Source organism: Mandrillus leucophaeus, unplaced genomic scaffold (assembly GCF_000951045.1).
Source record: "Mandrillus leucophaeus isolate KB7577 unplaced genomic scaffold, Mleu.le_1.0 Scaffold169, whole genome shotgun sequence".
Taxonomy (NCBI): Eukaryota; Metazoa; Chordata; class Mammalia; order Primates; family Cercopithecidae; genus Mandrillus; species Mandrillus leucophaeus.
Genome location: NW_012101687.1, coordinates 4,839,694 through 4,861,409, shown reverse-complemented (window position 1 = coordinate 4,861,409; position 21,716 = coordinate 4,839,694). Strand labels below are relative to the sequence as shown.

Below are 21,716 nucleotides of genomic sequence, written 5' to 3'. Positions count from 1 at the left end.
TTGGCTTCAGAGCTTTAGCCACAAATGAAAGAGGCTTGGCTGTGCACTATGCTGTCTCAGGTCCTTTTGGAAGCTTATACATCCGGGATTTCAGCTCCAGTGAAATGTAGTTCCTTTTAAGTAGAATTTCAAGCCAATTTTCTTTGTAAGCCTCTCTATTAGCTTTTTCTAGCCTCTTTCATCTCAGCATAGAGCAGTATTTTAAATTGTTCTTTGGTTTGTTTTCTATTGCCAACCAGAGAGGTTAATAGTGACTTAAAATGGCATCCAGACACAATCTGGTGGGAGTTCCCAAAGTCGTATCACATCAATCCCAGCAGTCAGAGAGCCACCGGTTGGACACTGGGAGCCTGGGCCATGCCAGCCGGTGTCTCAAATCTGCATGAAATGCACTTAATGGGCCCCAGGGCCCTTACCCTGAAGCACTATTCCAGAGAGCTTTTCATGAAGAACCAGCATGAAGGAATTTTCCTTTTAGGCAAGACTCTCCCTAGACCATTCTCTTCCCTGTGAACTACAGATGAGTGAAGGCCTTCATCTTGTTCATTTGTTTCAAGCCCTTAGTTGGCAGTTAAGTAAGTCCAAACATCTCACAGCAGATCCCAGTGTCAGTCTCTTAGGGAGGACACATAATGCCGAGGTCACTCACTTTGTCAAAATCGGAATCCCAGAGGATTAATAATGTATTCATGTATCCCTTTGTCAAAGCCAAGAGGAGAGAGCACCATAGCACCAAGCAGTATAGACTTCTTGATATGTTTTTCCAAACAAAGAAATGAACAAGAAACCAGGGCATATAAGAAGTGATGCCAAGTAAAAATGTGTTTACGGGGTTAACAGAATGAAAACTGGAATCTTCACCTTCCTGTAATATTTGGGGTTAAGTGGGTGCTGTCAGGTTAAACAACAGCATAATTGTGAGCACAGAATAAAAAGATGGCTCCCCTCCCTCCAGCTAAGAGGCAGCTCCTCTCTGGGGTGTGTGGTTTGATCCCGGAGTGTGGGAGGCTTGAAGCCCCACTTATCCTCATTGCAAAGTACTCTTGAGCAGTAAACGACAGATACAACTCTCTGGCAGCTGTGGTCATGGCAAATACGAACTATAGACATTGGTATATTCACTCACTTAGACTGTGTCCTAGCCCACTCTAACTCTTATCTGCCCACAAAAACTTCTCTTTTTTATTTAATTTACATCTGAGTTATTCTAACAATATAACAATGATTTTAGGTCTCTCTTTTAGCTGTGGACGAAATGCACATGAGCTTACCCAAGATGAAGAAGGACATTTATTGGGACGATTCTGCTGCTCGTCCACCATACACATTGGCAGCTGCTGACTACTGCATACCCTCATTTCTGGGGTCAACAGTCCAGATGGGGTAAGTACATTTTTTTTAAATCTCCAATATTTTCCAGCCTGAGCAACATAGTGAGACCTTATCTCTACAAAAAAAAAAGAAAAGAAAAGAAAAGAAATAAAATAATTTAAAGTAGCCAACTGTGATGGCACCTGTAGTCCTAGCTACTTGGAGAGGCTGCAGTCGGAGGATTGCTGGAGCCCAGGGGTCCAAGGCTTTAGTGAGCTGTGATTGTGCCATTGCATTGTAGCCTGGGTGACAAAGTGAAACTCTGTCTCAAGAAAAATAATTAATTAATGAAAATTAAAATAAATATCTCCAATATTTAGGAAGTGAGCAGATAGATCACTGTTCTAATCTTTTTACCTTTTTTTGGCATTTTTTTCTACCTGGGCTTAGTATGTACGTCAGTCTCTGTTCAGTGGTTTTAACACAGCAATCACCCCTATGTATAATGAGCTTTAAAGTTGAGGCCTGAAGTAAATCAGGCACAGTTCTATATTTCATTAAGTCTGAGCATGTATTTGATATTGCAGAAGTGTGTGAATGTGGGAGAATTTTATTTGCTGAAGGCAGATGCCACAGTTTCCACGTAAATTAAAGAGAAAAGCACAGACTAATTCAGAAAGTAAGAAACTCTCCACTCAAAAACAAAACAAACAAAAAACTGTAGCAAAAGGGGAAACTTCTGTGGAATTTTTCTTATAACTCTTGGCAAGACTATGGCTCATAGTTCCCTGAGGCATGCTCTAAGCGGATTTATGCAGTGGGTTCGTGTCCCGTGGTTGCTGCCTGTGACCCTTCTTTTCCTCCTCCCCGAAGTGGCCTGCCCTCCTCCTTCCACTTGCAGGAGATCTCGCTTCAACCCTGTTCCCTTTGCTGAAGGTCTCCTAATCCCCATCAGTGATGGTTTGTGGCACTTCTCTTCCAAAGGGGCCCCTGAGGCTGAAAACCTTTCAAGACCCAAAGAAAAGGAAGACTGAAAGTGGAATTTCAGTAGTTCTGGAAAGTAATGAGAAAGATTTAGGAGCCAGGAGATTTGCCTTGTTGCCCACAAAGCACATCTTAGAGAAGGTTGCCTACTCCAGGCTAGATTTGCTTCTGCTTCTAGCTAGCCTTCTAAGACCAGACCCACCCACCCAGGGCTCCTTCCAGGCCAGAGAGCTCATCCCAGCCCTCAGTGTATTCTCAGTTTCCATGGATAGGAATCTCTTGTTGTATGCATGTCTCAGCCTTCATGATACCTTCTGCTGGGGCAGAGCTTCATGGATATCCAGCAATCTTCTCAATTTTCAGAATTAATAAGAGCTGTTTTTCCGTGAGTTTGATTTTAGATAATTAAATATGCTTTATCCTTCTCCTCACTCCCACCATTGATTAATGCAAAGTACTTGAAGATTTAACTTGAAAAGAAAAGAGACCAGCAATGCTGATAGAATCAGGGCATCATTGTGATGACTCTATTTAGACTGCAAATGCTCCGCAGGCTCTATTTCTAATGTCCATTGAGTTGTTCTTACCCCGTGGTTAAGATGATTTTTTGAAGGTCTCAAAATTTTTATCCTGATCTACTTACTCATCCTAATCATCATAATTCTGCAGATTACCATATACATGTTCATGTTCTTTAGAAAATATTAAAACACAATGTTTCTCCTGTTTCTAAATACAGAAACAGAATTAGGGATTGACAAGATCTCAGAGAAAATTTCTTCCCCAGAAGATTATTGGGAAGATTCCATGAGATTGTAAACATTAAAATGCTTTAGGTAAAACTATAGAGTATGATGATTATTATCACCTAGTCAAGTCTTATTTGTGGATGTCAAACTGAAGCAGAGAAAGATTAAATCACTTTAAGCTATTTTTCATATTAAACTCACCCTGGAAATTTAGGACAGAAAATAAAACAACTGAGAGAAAACCAGGAGGTACAATATTTAAAACTGCAGCAAAAAATTTTCAGTTGTCAGAGAGAAGTCCTCCAACTAAAATGGCCTATTTACCAGCAGGATGGAGAGAAGAACAGACAAAGGCCAGAATCTACGGGGAGAGGGTTTTGTGAGAGGTTTAACTGGATCTGCTAGAACCAATTGATCAAAGAAACTATTAGGCAAAAGCTCACTTGATCTTGATTTTCTGTAGAAATGAGGACCATTAAAGTGGACCACAATCCAGTAAAATTTACTGCAGGAAAACAGGCGATCAGAAGCCCTGAGTTGATAGAAATGGCGCCCTTTGGATTTATTAATATCTATTTTTCCTATGATTGTTGTATTAGAAAAAATGTTTCTGTTGCCTATGATGAAAACCAAATTCAAGCTTTCTTAAGCAAAAGGAGGTTTATAGTGTTACACCCAGAGACGAGCCTAGCTTTGGGTGTCACTAGATCCAGAGGCTCAGAGAATGTCACCAGGACTCACCATTGCCCATGACTCTCAGGTCTGCTTTTCTCTCCACTGGCTCAGATTTCAGGCAGTCTCTCTCATCCTGAGGGCAAAATGGCAAAATGGCAAGCTCCAGGCTTACAGCTTACTGTCTCAGCTAACCTGTGGAAAGGGCACATCTCTTTTCCAACTCTTGAAACTGAAGTGCTGGATTTGCTATGACTGACTAGGCTTGGTTCACATATCCGTTCCTGGGCTAATTACTATCAACAGGGAGACAATATTTTGACTATTCATGGCTGGTTTATAGGTCCATCTTTGAACCAAGGGTTACAGTCAGCCCCATCCAACCATATGGAGTATGTGATATCTCAAGAAAAAGCAAGATGCTATCATCAGGAGAAGAGTGAATGGTTTTGCTGAGCTGGCAAAAACAGTAGATGTTCTCTAAAATCATCGAAGATAATTCCCTAAGCAATGAATGGTTCCTTCACCAAATACAAGGTCAATGTCAAATGAGCCACCTGACTGAGGCTCAGGGCAAGGGGAAGGTAAAAGTTAAGAATTCCTCTAGCACCAGTGGTTTTGTTGGTGCTGACTGAGCCAATGAGCTCTTTGCATGAGAGTGAAGACCACATATCAAGATGCTGTAGACACAAGCATTCCATTTTATAAAAGTGCCTGCTGCTTGATGACCATATCAAATCCTTTCCTGGATGAGATTTTTTAAAATTTTCTTATTCTCTTTGAGGTGTATGTTCCCAGCATATTGAATTCAGAAATCAAATTGTCCTTACCTTTTCATATCAATGTTTTGGGTTTGTAGCCACAATTCCCATAATAACCCGGATATTCTAAAATCAAAGCAGTGCCCTTCAAGAACAGAGCAAAAGTACTCCTCTCCAAGGGCCACCTGCAGGATCACCCGCCTCCCAGCCAGCACACTCAACAGCGCTGTTCACGTTCAGCACACTGTTCATTTCCACTTCAGAAGGAAACTCCTCGGAGACAATGTCTTCATTCTCTAAATTAAGGAACATGTTCAAAACATGGCCTTATTTTCTGCATATTTACTAAATAGATATAACTCAAATAAATCAATTTTCCTTCTTTCTATCTTAAGTACAAATTTAAAATGCATTTTCCCTTGGACCCTCACATACAGAATGTGCTCATTTATTTATTCAGGTACATTTTTTTCAGGGCCTACTATGAGGTAGGTTCTATGCCAGATGCTAGAGGTAGTCAAAAAAAGAAAAGAAAAAAAAAAAAACGCCTCCTAAGCTCACAGATGTAAGGCCAAGAAAAGTGACAATACAATGTGGTAAATGCTACAGTGGAGAAATGCTCAGCCTCATGGGAACACACACAATGAAGACACACTTCACCCAGCCTGGTGAAGCAGAGAAAGCCGCTTGGAGTCAGGGACTCTAATATGCATCTTTAAGAGTGAGTTAGGAGGCGGGCATGGTGGCTCACACCTGTAATCCCAGCACTTTGGGAGGCCGAGGCAGGTAGATCACCTGAGGTCAGGAGTTCAAGACCAGCCTGATCAACATGGTGAAACCCAGTCTCTACTACAAATACAAAATTAGCTGAGCATGGTGGCACAACCTGTAATCCTAGCTACTCAGGAGGCTGAGGCAGGAGAATCGCTTGAACCCAGGAGGCAGAGGAGGTTGCAGTGAGCCAAGATTGCACCATTACACTCCAGCCTGGGCAACAAGAGTGAAGAGTAAAACTCCATTTCAAAAAAAAAAAAAGAATGAATTAGGAGCCAGTGCACAGATAGGATTGAGGGGATTCAGCAGAGGGCACATTTCAGGCCAGTATGGACAAAGACAGAAAGGAATGATAAATAGTGTACTCAGAGTAACAATTTGATAGGCAAACCAGAAGAGCCAATAAATGAATCTGGAGAGGAGGCAAGGGCAGAAGATGGAGGGTTTTATAGGCCAGGTAAGGGTTTCAGCCGTTATTCAAAGCTATTAAATGACAGGGTCCCATTTTTGCTTTAGAGAGATTAGCCTGGCAACTGGCTGAAAGATGGATAGCTGAGGATAAGACCAGAGCCAAGTGAGCAGGCTGTTGTCATTTAAACAGGAGAGGATAAGGGCCTGAAACAGGTGTATCACAAGGGATGTAGACAGTAGAGGTGACGGAAGGGACAGATTCACGAAAGGAGAAGGAGTGAAGAATGGTAATAAACCAAAGATGAGAGAGAGTGTAAGGGCGAAAGCTGCTCTAACGAAAAGATTATGAGCTGTCCCTTTTGCTTGTGTTGAATTTGAGATCTCTATGGGTAATTCACATGAAGATGGCCAGCAGGCAGGGAGTCCAGGGGCAAAGGATGCATTTTACTGGTATCAGTACGTAGAACCAAAGAGTGGGTGGGAAAGCTCAGAACAGTGTCAAGGAAGCAGAGCAGAATCCGAAGGGTAGAACACTATCACTGAAAGGGTGGTCAGAGGAAAAGGGTAGTCAGAGTAGAAATGGTCAATATAGATGCAGAGTAACCCAGAAAATGCCCTGCCAAGAGGCCAAAGGTACAACGTTTCCAAATAAAGCCTGAAGAGCATGCTATAGGTTTTGTATGTTAGGGTCATCAGAGACTTAGGTGAAAGTGTGGGGTAGAAATTAAACTGTAGTAGGTTAGAAGTGATTTATAGGTAAGAAGATCAAATTGCCAGTGTAAGCTGTTTTCAAAAAATAATTTTATTGTAGAAAAGTTCAAACCGGGCCAGACACGATGGCCCACGCCTGTAGTCCCAGCACTTTGGGAGGCCAAGGCAGGCAGATCACTTGAGGCCAGAAGTTCGACACCAGCCTGGCCAACATGGTGAAACCCCATCTCCACCAAAAATACAAAAATTAGCCAGCATGGTGGCACACACCCGTAGTCCCAGCTATTTGGGAGGCTGAGGCAGGAGAATCGCTTGAACCCAGGAGCGGAAGGTTGCAGTGAGCCAAGATCATGCCACTGCACTACAGTTTGGGTGACAGAGCGAGACCGTGTCTCAGAAAAAAAAAAAGAAGTTTAAGCAGTTCCAAAGGTAGAGAACAAGCTATGATAAAGCTCCATGTATCCATCACCCCTTCAATTATCAAGTTACGGCCAGTCTTGTTTCATTCCCCACCCACCTTTATCTTCCCTGCCATTTGATCATGGTAAAGCAAATAGATCATAATGCCATTTTCATACCTAAAAAATGAAAATAAAACAAACCCAAAACGCATGTAATTCCTCAATTCATTAAGTATCCATGGACTATTTTTTTGAGAAGTCTGAATTGACGGGGTAAATAGATCAGACCGTATTCACTAAGAGACAGGGATGCTGGTCTGTTTCCTGCCTCAATTCAGACTTCTAGGAATGGCTTTTTTGTTTTGTCTTGGGTAAGGCTAGTGGCGTATTTTTTACTTGCTTTGTTTTTTGTTTTGTTTCGTTTTGCAGGGTTTTTTTTGTTTGTTTTTTGTGTTTTGGTTTTTTTGGAGACAGAGTCTCTGTCACCCAGGCTGGAGTGCAGTGGCGTGATCTCAGCTCACTGTAACCTCCACCTCCTGGGTTCAAGCAATTCCCCTGCCTCAGCCTCCCAAGTAGCTGGGATTACAGGCATGCACCACCACACCCGGCTAATTTTTGTATTTTTAGTAGAGACGGGGTTTCACCATGTTGGCCAGGCTGGCCTTGAACTCCTGACCTCAGGTGATCTGCCCACCTTGGCCTCCTTAGAATTACCTTCACCACCTATACTGAATTTCACTCAGCTGCTGTACCTGGCCTTGTTTGGACAGAGCCATTAAGACTCCCTCTGGTGTTTACTGTAGTGCTGTCCACTGTGTAACTTAGAATCCCTTTTAGCAGAGGACCCACAGGAAGAAACGTATTTCAGACATTGGGGGGAAGAAAGGAAGCTTTGCCTCTTCTGGGCAAATCTTACACTATTTATCTTATAAACTTTATAATTTTATAATTAATGATGGTTTCCTTTTCATTTTGGCTGCTGGGAAGCTGACAATCAAATTTGTAGTCTACCTTTACTAAGTCTGTGGAATGGGATTATTTTGGAATGTATTTCTAGATTCTGTGTCTTTTATGATTGTTTCTTATTCTACCTCTACTATATTGGCCTGATCTTATATATTATATATATTTATATAATGTAATATATAAATATAATATTTTATATGTCATATATACTACATACTATTATTGCATCGTATGTATTTCCATAAGGCCACATCAAACCCTTGGTAAGATGAAGCAAGATGTGATAAAGAAACAAATTAACAACTCTCCTTGTTTTGAAAAAGGAAGGAAAAAAGACAGGCTGAGCAAAAGGAGCCCACTGGAAGAGAGGAAAGACACAGGAGCAAGGGGGGATGACTGAGTAAGGTCCTAAAGAAGACACAGGGCCGACCCCGGGGGGTAGGGGAGGTCCCAGTGGCTGAGCTAGAGGGAAGCAGTTGAAGTTGGATACAGTAAGGGGAGAAGGGGAGTTGGTGCCTGTGCAGCCAGGGAAGTGGGAACCAATGTTCTTGCCTCATCTAGTCATCGTGTCTTAATCTAAAGGAAGCTTTAACAGAGCTCATCTTTCTCTGTCCAATCTTGGACCAAAGAGCTACTGTTTTAAAACTGCATTTTATAAGCTTTAACACCAAAGTAGTGGTGAAGTTCCATCTCCTGATCTTTGCATGGGGCACATTAAAAATCACCTTTAAAATCAACACTCCGAATGAAAAAAGGCCAGTTAAAAATCTGAATGCAGTCCCCAAAATAGAAATGCTTTCATAAATATGCCAGTCTTGAGCATTTACTAAATAATGATAATTATTGCATGGCCAGTAAGCTACACTTAGTCATTTTATGAGTTAATAAGCAAGGAAAAAATATTTCTTGTGTGAATTCTTTTACCATTATCTCTTGTGGGATCGCTTCAGTTGAATCTGTTTTGTTTGTTCTTTTGTAATACTACAGAATCCTTTCTAATCTGCTGTTTTGTTTTTGTTTTTGTTTGCTTTTTGCCTTTTGTATTTTTGAGACAGAGACTCCCTCTGTCATCCAGGATGGAGTGTACAGTGGTGCAATCACAGCTCACTGCAGCCTCGAACTCCTAGGCTCAAGCTGTCTTCCTGCCTCAGCCTCCTGTAGCTGGGACTACAGGTGCACACCACCATGCCTGGCTTTTTTTTTTTTTTTTTTTTGAGACGGAGTCTTGCTCTGTCGCCCAGGCTGGAGTGCAGTGGCCGGATCTCGGCTCACTGCAAGCTCCGCCTCCCGGGTTTACGCCATTCTCCTGCCTCAGTCTCCCGAGTAGCTGGGACTACAGGCGACCGCCACCTCACCCAGCTAAATTTTTTGTATTTTAGTAGAGACAGGGTTTCACAGTATTAGCCAGGATGGTCTCAAGAGGCAAAGGTCTGGCTATGTTACCCATTCTGGTCTTGAACTCCTGGTCTCAAGAGATCCTACCACCTAGGCCTCCCAAAGTGTTGGGATTACTGGTGGGAGCCACCATGCCAGCCTTGATCTGCTGTTTTAATTAAGGCATCTTTTCATTAGCTTAACTATGGAGATGCTATTAACCAAGATTGAGAAAACACCCACAAGTAGCCAAAAGAACATTGTCTGTAAGAGGCACAGTGAGAAAATATACCCAAACCCTAATGTAATAATGAGTTTTCCTGGGACAATAATAAACACATGCATGATAAAAATAACTTTACCAAAAGAAACTTTAAATGCTTAAACTCAAGATTTTTAAAAACAAATGAACAAAAATCAAGGTCCAGAACTACCCTGTCACTACTGGCTTGAGGTAGAGGTAGAATGCCTGTCTTCACATTATATCATCATGAGTCACTTCAAAATTCTTACTATCTTTTAATTACTTGGGATTACCCATTAACACAAATTAAGACTCTGAGGAATGAAACACAGAAATTAAAGTCTGAAGTCTCATAATGCCCTTTAGTCCTAACTTGAAAATCAAAACAGCCAACAGTAAAGAAGATAATCCCTTAAGGGCATTGGAAAAACCCTAACAAACTATCCATTCATAACAGCTAAAGGATTCGAAATTCTGGAGAAGAGAGGCTGTAACTGCTTATGAAATGGATCACTCAAGTGTGTCCAGAGCGCTTGCTCTGTCTTGCTAATCTAAAAGCATGCTCCAAGCTTGTAAACTTTAAACTGCTGACTGTAATCCCATTTAAAGAGCTTTGTTTTATTGGGCTTTTCTGCCATAATTCAAATAATTATGTCAAAATGTTCTCACATATATAATAATCTTAAAAAAGGGGTCTATGAAGTCAATTAAGGATCCACTTAGTAAAGAGGAAAAATATTCAAAATTTTAAAGAACTCCTTCTTGCTAGGAGTTGAGGGATTTATTTAAGATGTATTTGGTGCTATGGAACTGTGTCAGAAATAATCATTTCTACTTATCTATCTTTATTCTAAAAGTTCTAGGAACATGTAACAATAACATGATATTTGGTCATTATACAGACATGCAAATGTACTTAATGTACACAAAATATTTAGAATTATACAGTAGGTCAGAAGTATTTTTAGTGATATTAATTCAAATATACCAAAATACATATTTTAGTGAGCGAAGACTTTATTAAAGTGTGGTTAAATATACTTCTATGTTGATATTACTTAGTAATCCTTTTTAGTCAACTATATTCAAATATTTTAGCTTTACAAGAAAATACATAGTCTGATACATACTATTGCATGCTTATATTACAAACTACCAAAAATATCTCAAATTCTGAATTACTAACTTCAACAAAAGTGTATTCTGGGAACATTGACTTTTCACTTAATGTACCAGAAAGGAAGGAGAAATGGAAACTTCCAAGGAGATGAATGTGCATTAAGTTTATAATTTTAGAACTACTCAGGGATTCTTTCATACCCTGATGTGGGGTCACTATGGGCAATCAGTTTTCATCTTTAAACGGTATCAGATGTGTACATGGCTTGATTTCCTTTTTTAACAAAATTCCTACAGAATAGAACACTATTGAAGAGGGAACTTTAAGTGAACCCCTACTTTTGGCCATAATTTCTTTTTGTGTCAGCCAGCAAGAGCCGAACATAACCAGGGTGGTAGGATGTAGCTAGATAAGCCTTGTGAAAGGCACAGGAGACCACTTCTTCAACCAGATTTGCTAAAGCCTTTGGTTCAATGATCAGATAGGCCAACACTGGGGTAGCAGTGGGGTCATCAGCTCTAAATGCAGCTTTCTGGGCTACCTTCTAGGATGCTCTAGAGCTTAGAACTGTCCACCTGAAAGAGAGTAGAGAGAGGCTGGGTGAATACAATATTTGGTCCACTGGATTTTCCTCATAACCCTTAGCCCCATACCTCCCGGTTCAGAGGGAGGGTTGCCTTTCCATTGTATAAATCCTTGGCTGCAGCTTTGATGATGATTCTGCAGTGCAGATGGTTAAAAATAGCCACATGTGCCTCAGATGGGTTTCAAGAGTACATTTTGCTTTGCCCATGAAAAAATGCTTCTCCACGCATGTCTCTGTCCTGATAGATTCTCAGGCAAATTATCGGCTCCCTCCAAGGCAGTCGCCTGACTGTGAGTACACTAGCAATTTGAAAACAATAAATCTGCAGCGAGAAGTAGAATTCATCATACTAAATATCGTTTTCCTAAATTCCTCATTTCAGTTCTGTCAAAAAGGCCTCTTTTTATTTGAATTTAAATTGTCAAAATACCGCTTCAAAAGTAGAGCAGAGAAAGAGAGACAAGCATCATCCAGTTTTATCTTTCAATCTTTTTGAAGCTCTATATTTACCTAATCACTCTCATGAGAAGGGGGTTGCTTTGCAAAAAGCTTTCTTTGGAGAAATGCATTAAATCCTTCAAGCTATCAGGGCTATTTTTGTCTTTCTATATTAGACACACCCCAAGAAGTATGGCAGTCTGCTGATATCTTCGTCAGCCTGGCTCTTGCCTCTTTGTTATGGCAGCAGAGGGTGAAGCATGTTCTTCTGCACCCCTGACCAGCCCAAGCATCTTTTAAAGTTCCTAATTAAATCATGGCTGCTTATGCCCTCAGATGTTTGTCATTTGCAGGGGAAACCGTGGGGCTGGTGTTTGTGCAGGTATTCCATATAGATTTTGAAATTTGGGTTTTTTATTAATACTTGAGATTAAAATTATTTTAATCCAGACATCTATCTAATCTGTGGAAATAATACATGCTCTTCCTTCTTCTGGACTCACCTATAACTAACCAGCCTGACTGGCTTAACAGAACATTTTCTCTCTCTCCTTCTTCTACTCTTCTCTCTTTCAAAAATATCCCAATATATGACACAATCGTTCTCATTCTCATGTTTTCTATGTTTTTGTATTGATGGTTTCTATTGCACAATAAGTGTATATTGCAGAGTTTGATGATGTTTGGCAAATGGCACAAAAAAACAATATTGAGAGGCAAGGTCAGGGCAGTCTGTCTCCACAGTTTTCACCATCTGAGCAGCCCTCCCTTCCTTCCCTCAAATAACCCAGCTTCTTCCAGTTCTTTTATTTCCTCTTCACGTGCCCAGTGCCCTATCATTAAATGGCTTATCATTAAATGGCTAAGTCATCCCTTTTGAAGGTGTTAATTGTTAAGTGATATCTCTTGGTGTAGTAAAAATTTTAAAAGAACAATCTTGAAGAAGAAAAGAGAGTGACCTTCAGAAACACATTATCATCTCCTCCAACCCTGTATGAGAAGTCAATGATGACTTGGAAACCACTTCTGAAAGTTTGCCAGTCATTGACAGAGTCCTTTTTACATCTTCTACTTTCAAAGCTTTTCTACACGTCACCCCTTTTGAACTTTCAAACAACCTAAAAGGCAGATAAAGGATAATTATCACCAGCTTACCAAGAATGGTACTAAGTCACAATAGATTAAATGAGACCCCAAAGATCACGCAGCTGGTTGGTGTCAGCATGGACAGCAGCAATCCTGGCTCTGCAAGTTCTCAAAATAAATTATTTTTCCTACCACAGAGACAGTTCTCAAATTTCATCCCTGGAAACTGATGGCTGCATGACACTTTCCATGAATGTCCTCCTATCTCTAATTACCTGCCTCTCTCAGTCCAAATAAGTTCCAGAACATAAAACCGAGCTCTTTCAGCTGACTCTCTCTAATAGGAATATAATGAGGGTACTTTTGTTCTATCATATAATATTTCTGCTATTAGTTGGTTAAGTGGCATTATATTGAGCCTCAGTATTATACTAACCCTAGACTAAGAGGATACTTTAAATATCAAATAAGGAGCAGAAAAAAAAAAAAAAAACCACATAAAATAAACTAAAATTTATACCCCAGCCTCCCATTTGGGAAATACTCTTTCAAACTATTCTAAGGCCGAGTGTGGTAGCTCTCACCTATAATCCCAACACTTTGGGAAGTCAAGACAAGAGGACCACTTCAGGCCAGGAGTTCAAGATCAGCATGGGCAACATAGGGAGACCCCATCTCTACCAAAAATAAAAAATTAGCCAGGCATGGTGGTGCGCACCCACGGTCCTAGCTACTTGAGAGGCTAAGGTGGAAGGATCGCTTTAGCCCAAGAGGTCAAGGCTACAGTGAGCCATGATTGTGCCACTGCACTCCAGCCTGGGTCACAGAGTGAGGCCTTGTCTCTAAATAAATAAATAAATAAGTATTCTATTTTAAACTATTTTGTTCTTAAAGCACAGCTTCTGCTGTCATATTGGGAATAGTGGCTACCAGAGAAAGGAGGAGATGAACATTGTGTGTTTAGATCTTCCATGGAAGCATTCAGAAGAAATGTCATTAGGTTTGTCATGCTGGGGAGTTTCCCTACTGGTCTGTTACAGCATTAAGACCTGGAGGGCATCATTCATCACTCAGCATAAGACATGTAACACTGCCCCCAAGAGCACAGAACACAAAGTGTTCTTCCAAAGACCGTGTTTCAGACTAAAGGAGTGAAAAGTTTTCAAGTCATATTTCTTATCCAAAGCAATCATCAACATTGCTTTTTGTGTAGCCTTCCACCATGGACACCCCTACCAACACCACACAACCCTAGCAATCCCCTCCATTCTCAAAGACAATCCACAGCTTCCCTCTGTCTCCGGGATAAAGGCCACATCCCGCAACCTGGTATACGACTCTTCATGGCACAGTCTAAGGACCTCTTTCCAGCCTAGGCCTGACACTTTTCTGTGTTTCACACAGATTCAAGTACCTCCTATTTCTCACAAACACCCTCAACTTTCCTGCTGCCTTATCTGTTCAAGTCACTTCTTTCAATGTGGAATGCTCTGTCCTTTTCCTATCTATCCAATTCCCACTCAGTGTCAAAGCCCAGCTCAAAAATTTGCTTTGCCCCAAATGTAGATATTTATTTATATGTCTTCCCTCTCCTTTTCAGTGATCATTTAAAAGGTACCTAATGCAGCAAATTGTTCATGATAAGTGCTCAATAAATTTAGTTGGGTGAATAAACAGATAAATTTCATGCATCCACTCCATAGTCTGATGAGCTAGGAAGGTACAATAAGGTCTTCTTGGCAGACCTACCCAATGTCAGTCATGAATCAGTAGAATGTTAGCAAGAACACTAGATGTTCTGCAGCTTGCTTGTTGCAACTTGTCTTTTTCCCCCATCTATGACCCAGGGGTTTATACCTCTTGTTGCAGTTGAAGGTCTTATACATACGTCCTACAACAGGGCATAAAGTTTTTGTCTTTGAGTCACAAAGTTTTGAGGTATTAAAAATAAAAACGTTTTTCCCTAGAAGACTGTCTTTCTTACAATACTGCATCTTTAGAGGTAGTTTAAAAAAACAAATCTTAAATAAACAGTTGAGATCCCAAATGGAAGACAGATGCTTGTCCTATATAGAGAGATTGCCAGCTTGTCCTTGATTCCCAGAACACATCCAGAGTGGCGATGGTAGTGAACAAGTTCACTTGTGGCTCCGCTGGTGTCCTCCGCCCTAACTAAATCGGTGCCTGTGGAGTGTGACTGGAGAGTTGACCAAATGCAATCCACCCAGCAGGGTCACCAAGGCCACTGAAGCATGAGTCTGCATTTTTCGAGTCGATGTAATAGAATCTGAGCCTCACATAGTGGAGGGTGGATCAGAAGGCTATCTGGTAGCCAAGGGCGCTGCTGGGGCTTTAGAAAAACAGCACAAGGCTGTAATCGAATGCCGTCCGACACATTCAGCCAGTTAATCATCTCAGTCACCCATGTTTTATTCATAAACATGAGGAACGATGTTTCTTTGGCTGCTTGCTTTGCCCTTTCAAGTTACACCAATATTATACTGCCCCAATGTTTTCCTTCATGTCACATAAAACGCACGCGGCATCTTGTCACCAGAGATGTCTCTACCAACATTGGACTGAGACCGGCTGGTTACTGTTGCTCCCAGAGCTAGCACGATGAGCATTTGTAATTCAAGGGCAAGGTTTTAAGTTGTTCTTCAAACCCCATTAAGGCTGTAAGTCCATGGAGATGTGTAGCAAATAACCATGTAATCCGAGGCCAGAGTAGACCAAATTACCAAACAGGCTTATCTCACCTCAATTATTCATTTTATGTCACTCTTGAAGGAGATTTAAAATGTTAGGATTGGCCAAGCGTGGTGGCTCATGCCTGTAATCCCAGCACTTTGGGAGGGCAAGGTGGGCGGATCATTTGAGGTCAGGAGTTCAAGACATCCTGGCCAACATGGTAAAACCTGTCTCTACTAAAAATACAAAAATTAGCTGGGCGTGGTAGCACCTGCCTGTAATCCCAGCTATTGAGGAGGCTGAGGCCTGAGAATCACTTGAACCTGGGAGACGGAGGTTGCAGTGAGCTGAGATCATACCACTACACTCCAGCCTGGGCGACAGAATAATACTGTGTCTCAAATAAATAATTATTTCACTAAATGGTAGAATTATTTGTTTTATTTTTTAAATGGTAAAAATCCAGCAGGAAATTCTTGGTAGCCAATCCATCAAATTTAATCACAAAGGGAGCCCAATCGTGATGCAAGTTCACCCTACCTGGATGAATATATCCTTTCCACAAGGTTCCAGTTTCTCTTGTTTTAACCCTAATTGTACAGATGTAAATGCAAAGCCTCATCAGGAATGTTTACAAATTACCTCTGAGCAATGACTGTGCTTTACTCACTCTTCCGCCCTGGGCTCTAGCAGGCTTTCCATCACAGTGATTAGGAGCAGGGACTTGGAGCCAGACTTCCGAATTTGCTCTCGCTAGCTGCGTACATTTAGTGAATCTCTCCAGGCCCCAGTTTCCTCATTTGTAAAGTGTAAATAATAATACTAATACCAACTCATCTAATTATTGTGATAACTGAATGAATCAATGCATAGGAGGTGCTTAGCTGGGCCTTAGTATATAGTCAATAAATGTGAACTGGTCATTGCACTCTCATGAATTTACTCTCATCCATTGTTAAGGAGGGGTTTTATGGGTCCTTGGGAAACATGACTTTAATTCAACTGTACTAAGGGAGAAAGAATATGTACTAGGTGATAGATAGATAGATAGATAGATAGATAGATAGATAGATAGATAGATAGATAGATAGATTCATAGATATAGATATATAGATATTTCTTAATGTCTAAGTCTCTAGATCAGTGATTCTCAAAGTGTGGTCTGGGGATCCCTAAGACCCCTCCAGAGAGTCCTGAAGGTCAAAAATGTTTTCATAATAGCACAACATGTTATTTGCCTTTTTCATTCTCATTCTGTCAAGAGTGTCCAGAGGAATTTTCCAGAGGCCACAAGATATGTGATGATGTCATCACTTAGCAGTAAATGGAATGTGTGCTTGTACATGCTTGCATTTCAGACATTCCCCAGTTATAATTTTAAATACAGTAAAGAGTAGTAGATATAACCCACATAAGCAAATCTCTTTGGGATACTCAATAATTTTTAAGAGTTTAAAAGGAATCTGAGATCAAAAAGTGTGAGAGCCTCTGCTAGACTATCTCAAGTCCTCAAACCCCCATTTAAAAATATATAAGGCAAACATACCAAACTCATCTCTTAACTTTGAGACTCTGCCCCCAAAACTAGGCCCCCGAAGCTACTCTGCCTGGGTCTTGTCATTGTGTGTTTCAGGCTGTCTGGGTCCGACTTTCCTGACGAGGAGTGGCTGTGGAATTATGAGAAGCATGGCCACCGGCATTCCATGATAAGAAGAGTCAAGCGGTTCCTGAGTGCCCACGAACACCCCTCCAGTCCCAGAAGAAGAAGCTATAGAAGGCAGACAAGTGACAGCTCCATGTTCTTACCCCGAGATGACCTCAGCCCAGCCAGGGATCTACTGGATGTGCCCTTAAGAAACCCCCACAGGGCCTCACCCACCTGGAAGAAATCCTCCTTCCCAGAAGGAAGCCCCACGCTGCGCTTCAGCATCGGAGAGCTGTCCACCATCAGGGAGACCAGCCAGACAAGCACTTTACAGAGTCTGACCCCACAGTCCAGTGTGAGAACCTCGCCCATCAAAATGCCACTGGTGCCCGAAGTACTGATCACAGCAGCCGAAGCTCCGGTGCCCACTTCAGACAGCTACCACCATGACTCCGCTACCTCCATCTTGAGCTCTGAGTTTACAGGGGTTCAGCCAAGCAAGACTGAGCAGCAGCAGGGCCCCATGGGATCCATCCTGTCTCCTTCAGAGAAGGAAACACCTCCCAGAGGCCCCGGTCTCCAGACTGTTTCAGCCAGTGCCGAGGAAAATATATTCAACTGTGAAGAAGACCCTGGTGATACCTTTCTTAAAAGGTGGAGCTTTCCAGGATTCCTGGAGTCCAGCCACACTTCCCTAGGAAACCTAAGTCCAGACCCCATGAGCTCTCAGCCAGCTCTTTTAATTGACACAGAAACATCCTCAGAGGTCAGTGGGATCAACATTGTGGCTGGCTCTCGAGTCTCTCCTGATATGCTGTATTTAATGGAAAACCTGGACACTAAGGAAACAGATATCATAGAGCTGAACAACAGGGAAACTGAGGAATCACCCAAATGAGTGCCACAAAGTTCTAGGACCTGGTTCTGGCCTAGATTCTTATCTCCCCAAAAGCAGCATTAGTCCCAGGACATACCTGAAGGCTGGTTAACTTTTTAAAAACATGATCACACGATATAAGCTACTTAGAACTTTGAAGGGCATTATGATCCTGACTTTTTGAGAACTGCGAAAAATCAAATGCATTCACGTCATCCATCACAACATGGCTGTCACTGGAAGTTGCACAGACCACAGTGATAAATAAGTCTTAACCAAATAAGGAATCTGAAAAATATACACGACTTACAAACTCATAGATTATTAGCTGTGGAAAGAGTCTCATAAATCATAGTCCAATCCCCTAGACCTAAAGGCCCAGACACATAGGGTTCTCTATTTCTCTTCTTTTTTCTCTTTCTTCTTCTCTTTAGCCATAAAGAAAGGAGATGGATCACACAATGCCTGAAAGACCCCCTCCTTCCTAACTTTTCGTTTGAGGCTTTCTAACCATCTCATTCCTACTTTCCGATAACTAGTATTGTTATTATCACTTCCTGATTTTTAAGCTTCATCAGCACCAGAACACTTCATTCTCTTCAATTTCCTTTTCTACTTTTCTCTCTTTCCCCTTTATTCTGTCATCCTTTTTTCCCCTTCCCTTCTCTCTGGTTGTGCTGCTTTTCTAGTGACTCTAATCTGTCCCATTTTTCAGGTTATAATATTTCCTCTTGCCAAATCTGTTGCTTACATCTTGCCATGAATTTCAAAATATAAGACATTGGCAAAGCCTCCTACAGAATCATCAAAGGTGTCAACGAATCCAGCCTGATACCCTTCTAGCCTCACTTCCAGTGGAAGGCCTATAGGAGTGGTGGTTCCCCCCATGCCCTTGCAGCCATTGCCATTTCTTTCTGCTTCCACTCTTTGGTCTTGGGCACTGGAGAAAAATGAAGCCAAGAGAATATGAAATTTGCATAGCCAAATGCTATGGAACCAAAGAATAAGATGACTCACGTCTGTTTAACTCGAACTCTTATGCAAAAATCCCAATCGTGTTGCAAAGTGGGACCAGTTACTGTGTCTAGCGGGTCATTTGGGAATGAGGTAGGATACTGGGCTGGGTGGCTAATGGGGTCCAGGGCTGCATAACGGGGACTGAATGTTGGTACTCCTCCCAGGGAGCTCTCAGGACGGCTGTTTGTCGTGAGCTCCCAGGTGCCTAGGCCATGCCTTACGACTGCTGCACTTACCATTTGTCATATGATGACACTTGACTTCATATAGCTTTAGAAATAAAATCACCCTCATAACTACCATTTATTGAGTGCTCACAGTGTTCCAGGCAGCAGCGAATCTCATGAGACTGATACACTGTTATTTCCATTTTAAAGGCAAGAGAAACAGGCTTTAGAGAAGTAAGGTATTTGCCTAAAATCACATAGCCAAGAAGTGACAGTGTTTACATTCAAACCCAGGTTTATCTGATTCAAGAGCCCACACTGTTAACCTGTATGCTTTCTCACTATCCTATGCTATCTGTAAGGCCCTGAATCTGCCAGCAATTTGCCCAGCATTCTGGAGGATGCTCCAAGGGAGGCATGCCCAAAGAGATTTAGGTTCAGGCTAAATCTCTCCAGCCTCAAGGGCCTCTCTGGGTCCTCCCCGCTCAAGTCTACCTGGGTCTTTTATGCACTCATAGAGAAGGGCATTGCTCCAGCTTGGAGTACCAGCCATAGTCCTCTTTATTTTTCATGACAGAAGAAAGTTGGCAGGACCCTTCTTCCCTTCCCCAACTCCTCCTGATACACAATGTTAAAATTGGCACATTTTCACATGACCTCATATCTCCCAGGCCTCCAAGCTGCATGACAGCAATGACACTGACTTTAACTTTTCTCAAAGGATTGAAAAGAAATAATATTAGAGGAAATGCTGCACACCTTGATGGTTCTCTATGTTGGTTGGTAGTGTTAGCACCTGGGAAAGCACCATTATTCCCAAAGCACTACGCATAGACTATGGGATCAAGAGCCAATATAACACTTCAAGAAGGCAGGACCCCTAACCTTCTCCCAGTCACCGTGCTCTTAATGCTATTTTATTGGATGTTTCAATTTCAATCTGTCTATTCTCTTCTCTTTGGTTCTATCTGTTGCTCAAATTCAAGTAAGTTTCTACTTAGCTGCTTTTGAAATATAATCAGCTTTCATTCCTAAATCCAAGGTGATAAATTATACACAAATATAATAATACATTTATGAAGGGCTGGCAGTGTTCATTTATCTCTGCTTCCACGCACCCCTTATGCACTTTTATCCAGATAATTATTTAATTTCCTCAATGTTTCTTCAAAATTTGAAATAGACTCTCATTTTCTCCTTGCAGTGAAAACTAAATTATGGCATGCTCGATGAGCCCATGTGGTTGAATTCAGCTATAAAATCAAGCCAGCAATTGCTCAGAGCAGATAAAGAAATTCTCTATTAATTCTAAAATGAGTTTTTACTCAACGCAGACCATGGTTGAAAAAAACAAAATGATTTCTTCTCATGTACCTGATTTCGTTTTCCCCGAGTGCTGGAACCTTCACCCACCTGGATGAATGGTCACATGGCCTGGTGCCTTAATCTTTTGGGTTTGCGTTCCAAGAACAGGCTCAACTCTGTCATGTTAAATGTGACCCGAAAGCCAGAGAGTGCGGTGAGGCCAAGCTCTATTTGTTGTGTTCTCTCCCTGCTTTGTAGAGATAACTCTGCCCTGACACTGAGGTCTGCAGTTCAGTAAGGAAATGGCCCACTAACTTTTTCTCAATTTTCCAAGAATTTAGAGATGACTGGCCCCCAGCAAAACAAAGAAGACTGTTATCTCCCCTTCCTTTATTGTCATGTCTACTTCATGGTGTATCGCCTCCATCACTCCAGGCATCCACTTTCAGCCTGGTTCAGCTAAGCTATGGAAAATATTTTAAATGGAATGGAAAAATGTAAAATTTGCCATGAAAGTAAAGATTAGTTTAAATCTTAAAAATATACCTCTTCTTTTAGTGTTTTCCCCTCTAGATTCCTTCTCCAGATAAATTAGATAAATTGATTCAATTTTTTCTTTTTTTTTTTTTTTTTTTTGAGACAGAGTCTCACTTTGTCACCCACAGCTGGAGTGCAGTGGCACAATCTCTGCTCATTGCAACCTCCACCTCCTGGGTATAAGCGATTCTCCTGCCTCAGCCTCCCGAGTAGCTTGGATTACAGGTACATGCCATCACACCTGGCTAATTTTTTTTTATTTTTAGTAGAGATGGGGTTTCACCATGTTGGCCAGGCTGGCCAGGCTGGCCTTGAACTCCTGACCTCAAGCGATCCACCCATCTTGGCCTCCCAAAGTGTTGGGATTACTGGGATTACAGGCATGAGCCACCATCCCCTGCTTGATTCCATTTTAAATCAGTTTTCTGAGACCTTATTGTTATAAAATCTACTCTCTGAGAATCTACTGAGCCCAAGTGGCTATGCGTTATAATGGGATAAAGAAAACCAGTGTTTTCCTTTATAAACTTGAAAAAGTCTCTGTTCTTCTGAACTTCTTATTCTCACCTGTAAAATGAGCTCTTTTCTGGCTCATTTCACTGGGCCTTCATGAGATGTCGTGAGAGAAGGCTGGGAATGCAGCAGCACCGTATGGATGGCAAGCATGACTGGGGATTAATGTTCCCATGGATTCACTATGAACTTCAGAAAAAGCCCTTCTTCTCTTCCTCATTTAGTTACTTGTTTGCCAGGATCCCCTTATTCTACAGGATTCTAACCTCTTTCATTCAGGAAGCTTTTCTCTTTTCTTTTTTAGAGACAGGTCCTGCTGTGTTGCCCAGGCTGGCCGTGAACTTCCTAGCTCAAGAGATCTGCGTGTCTCAGCCTC

At 41.6% G+C, this 21,716-nt stretch overlaps 1 protein-coding gene across 5 annotated transcripts in view; it reads left to right on the top strand.

The window, feature by feature from the left end:
* The window catches only part of BEST3 (bestrophin 3), a 47,886-nt gene extending 28,769 nt beyond the window's left edge, over window positions 1-19,117 (top strand). For 3 of the 5 annotated variants that reach the window (XM_011976622.1, XM_011976621.1, XM_011976624.1), the window contains 2 exons: window positions 1,232-1,383; window positions 16,913-19,117. In XM_011976622.1, coding sequence (XP_011832012.1) covers window positions 1,232-1,383; window positions 16,913-17,822 — 1,062 coding nt within the window. In that variant the 3' untranslated portion in view covers window positions 17,823-19,117. The remainder of the gene's footprint in view (window positions 1-1,231; window positions 1,384-16,912) is intronic. The other 2 variants (XM_011976620.1, XM_011976623.1) reach the window with 2 other exon arrangements.
* Window positions 19,118-21,716: the final 2,599 nt, after the last annotated feature.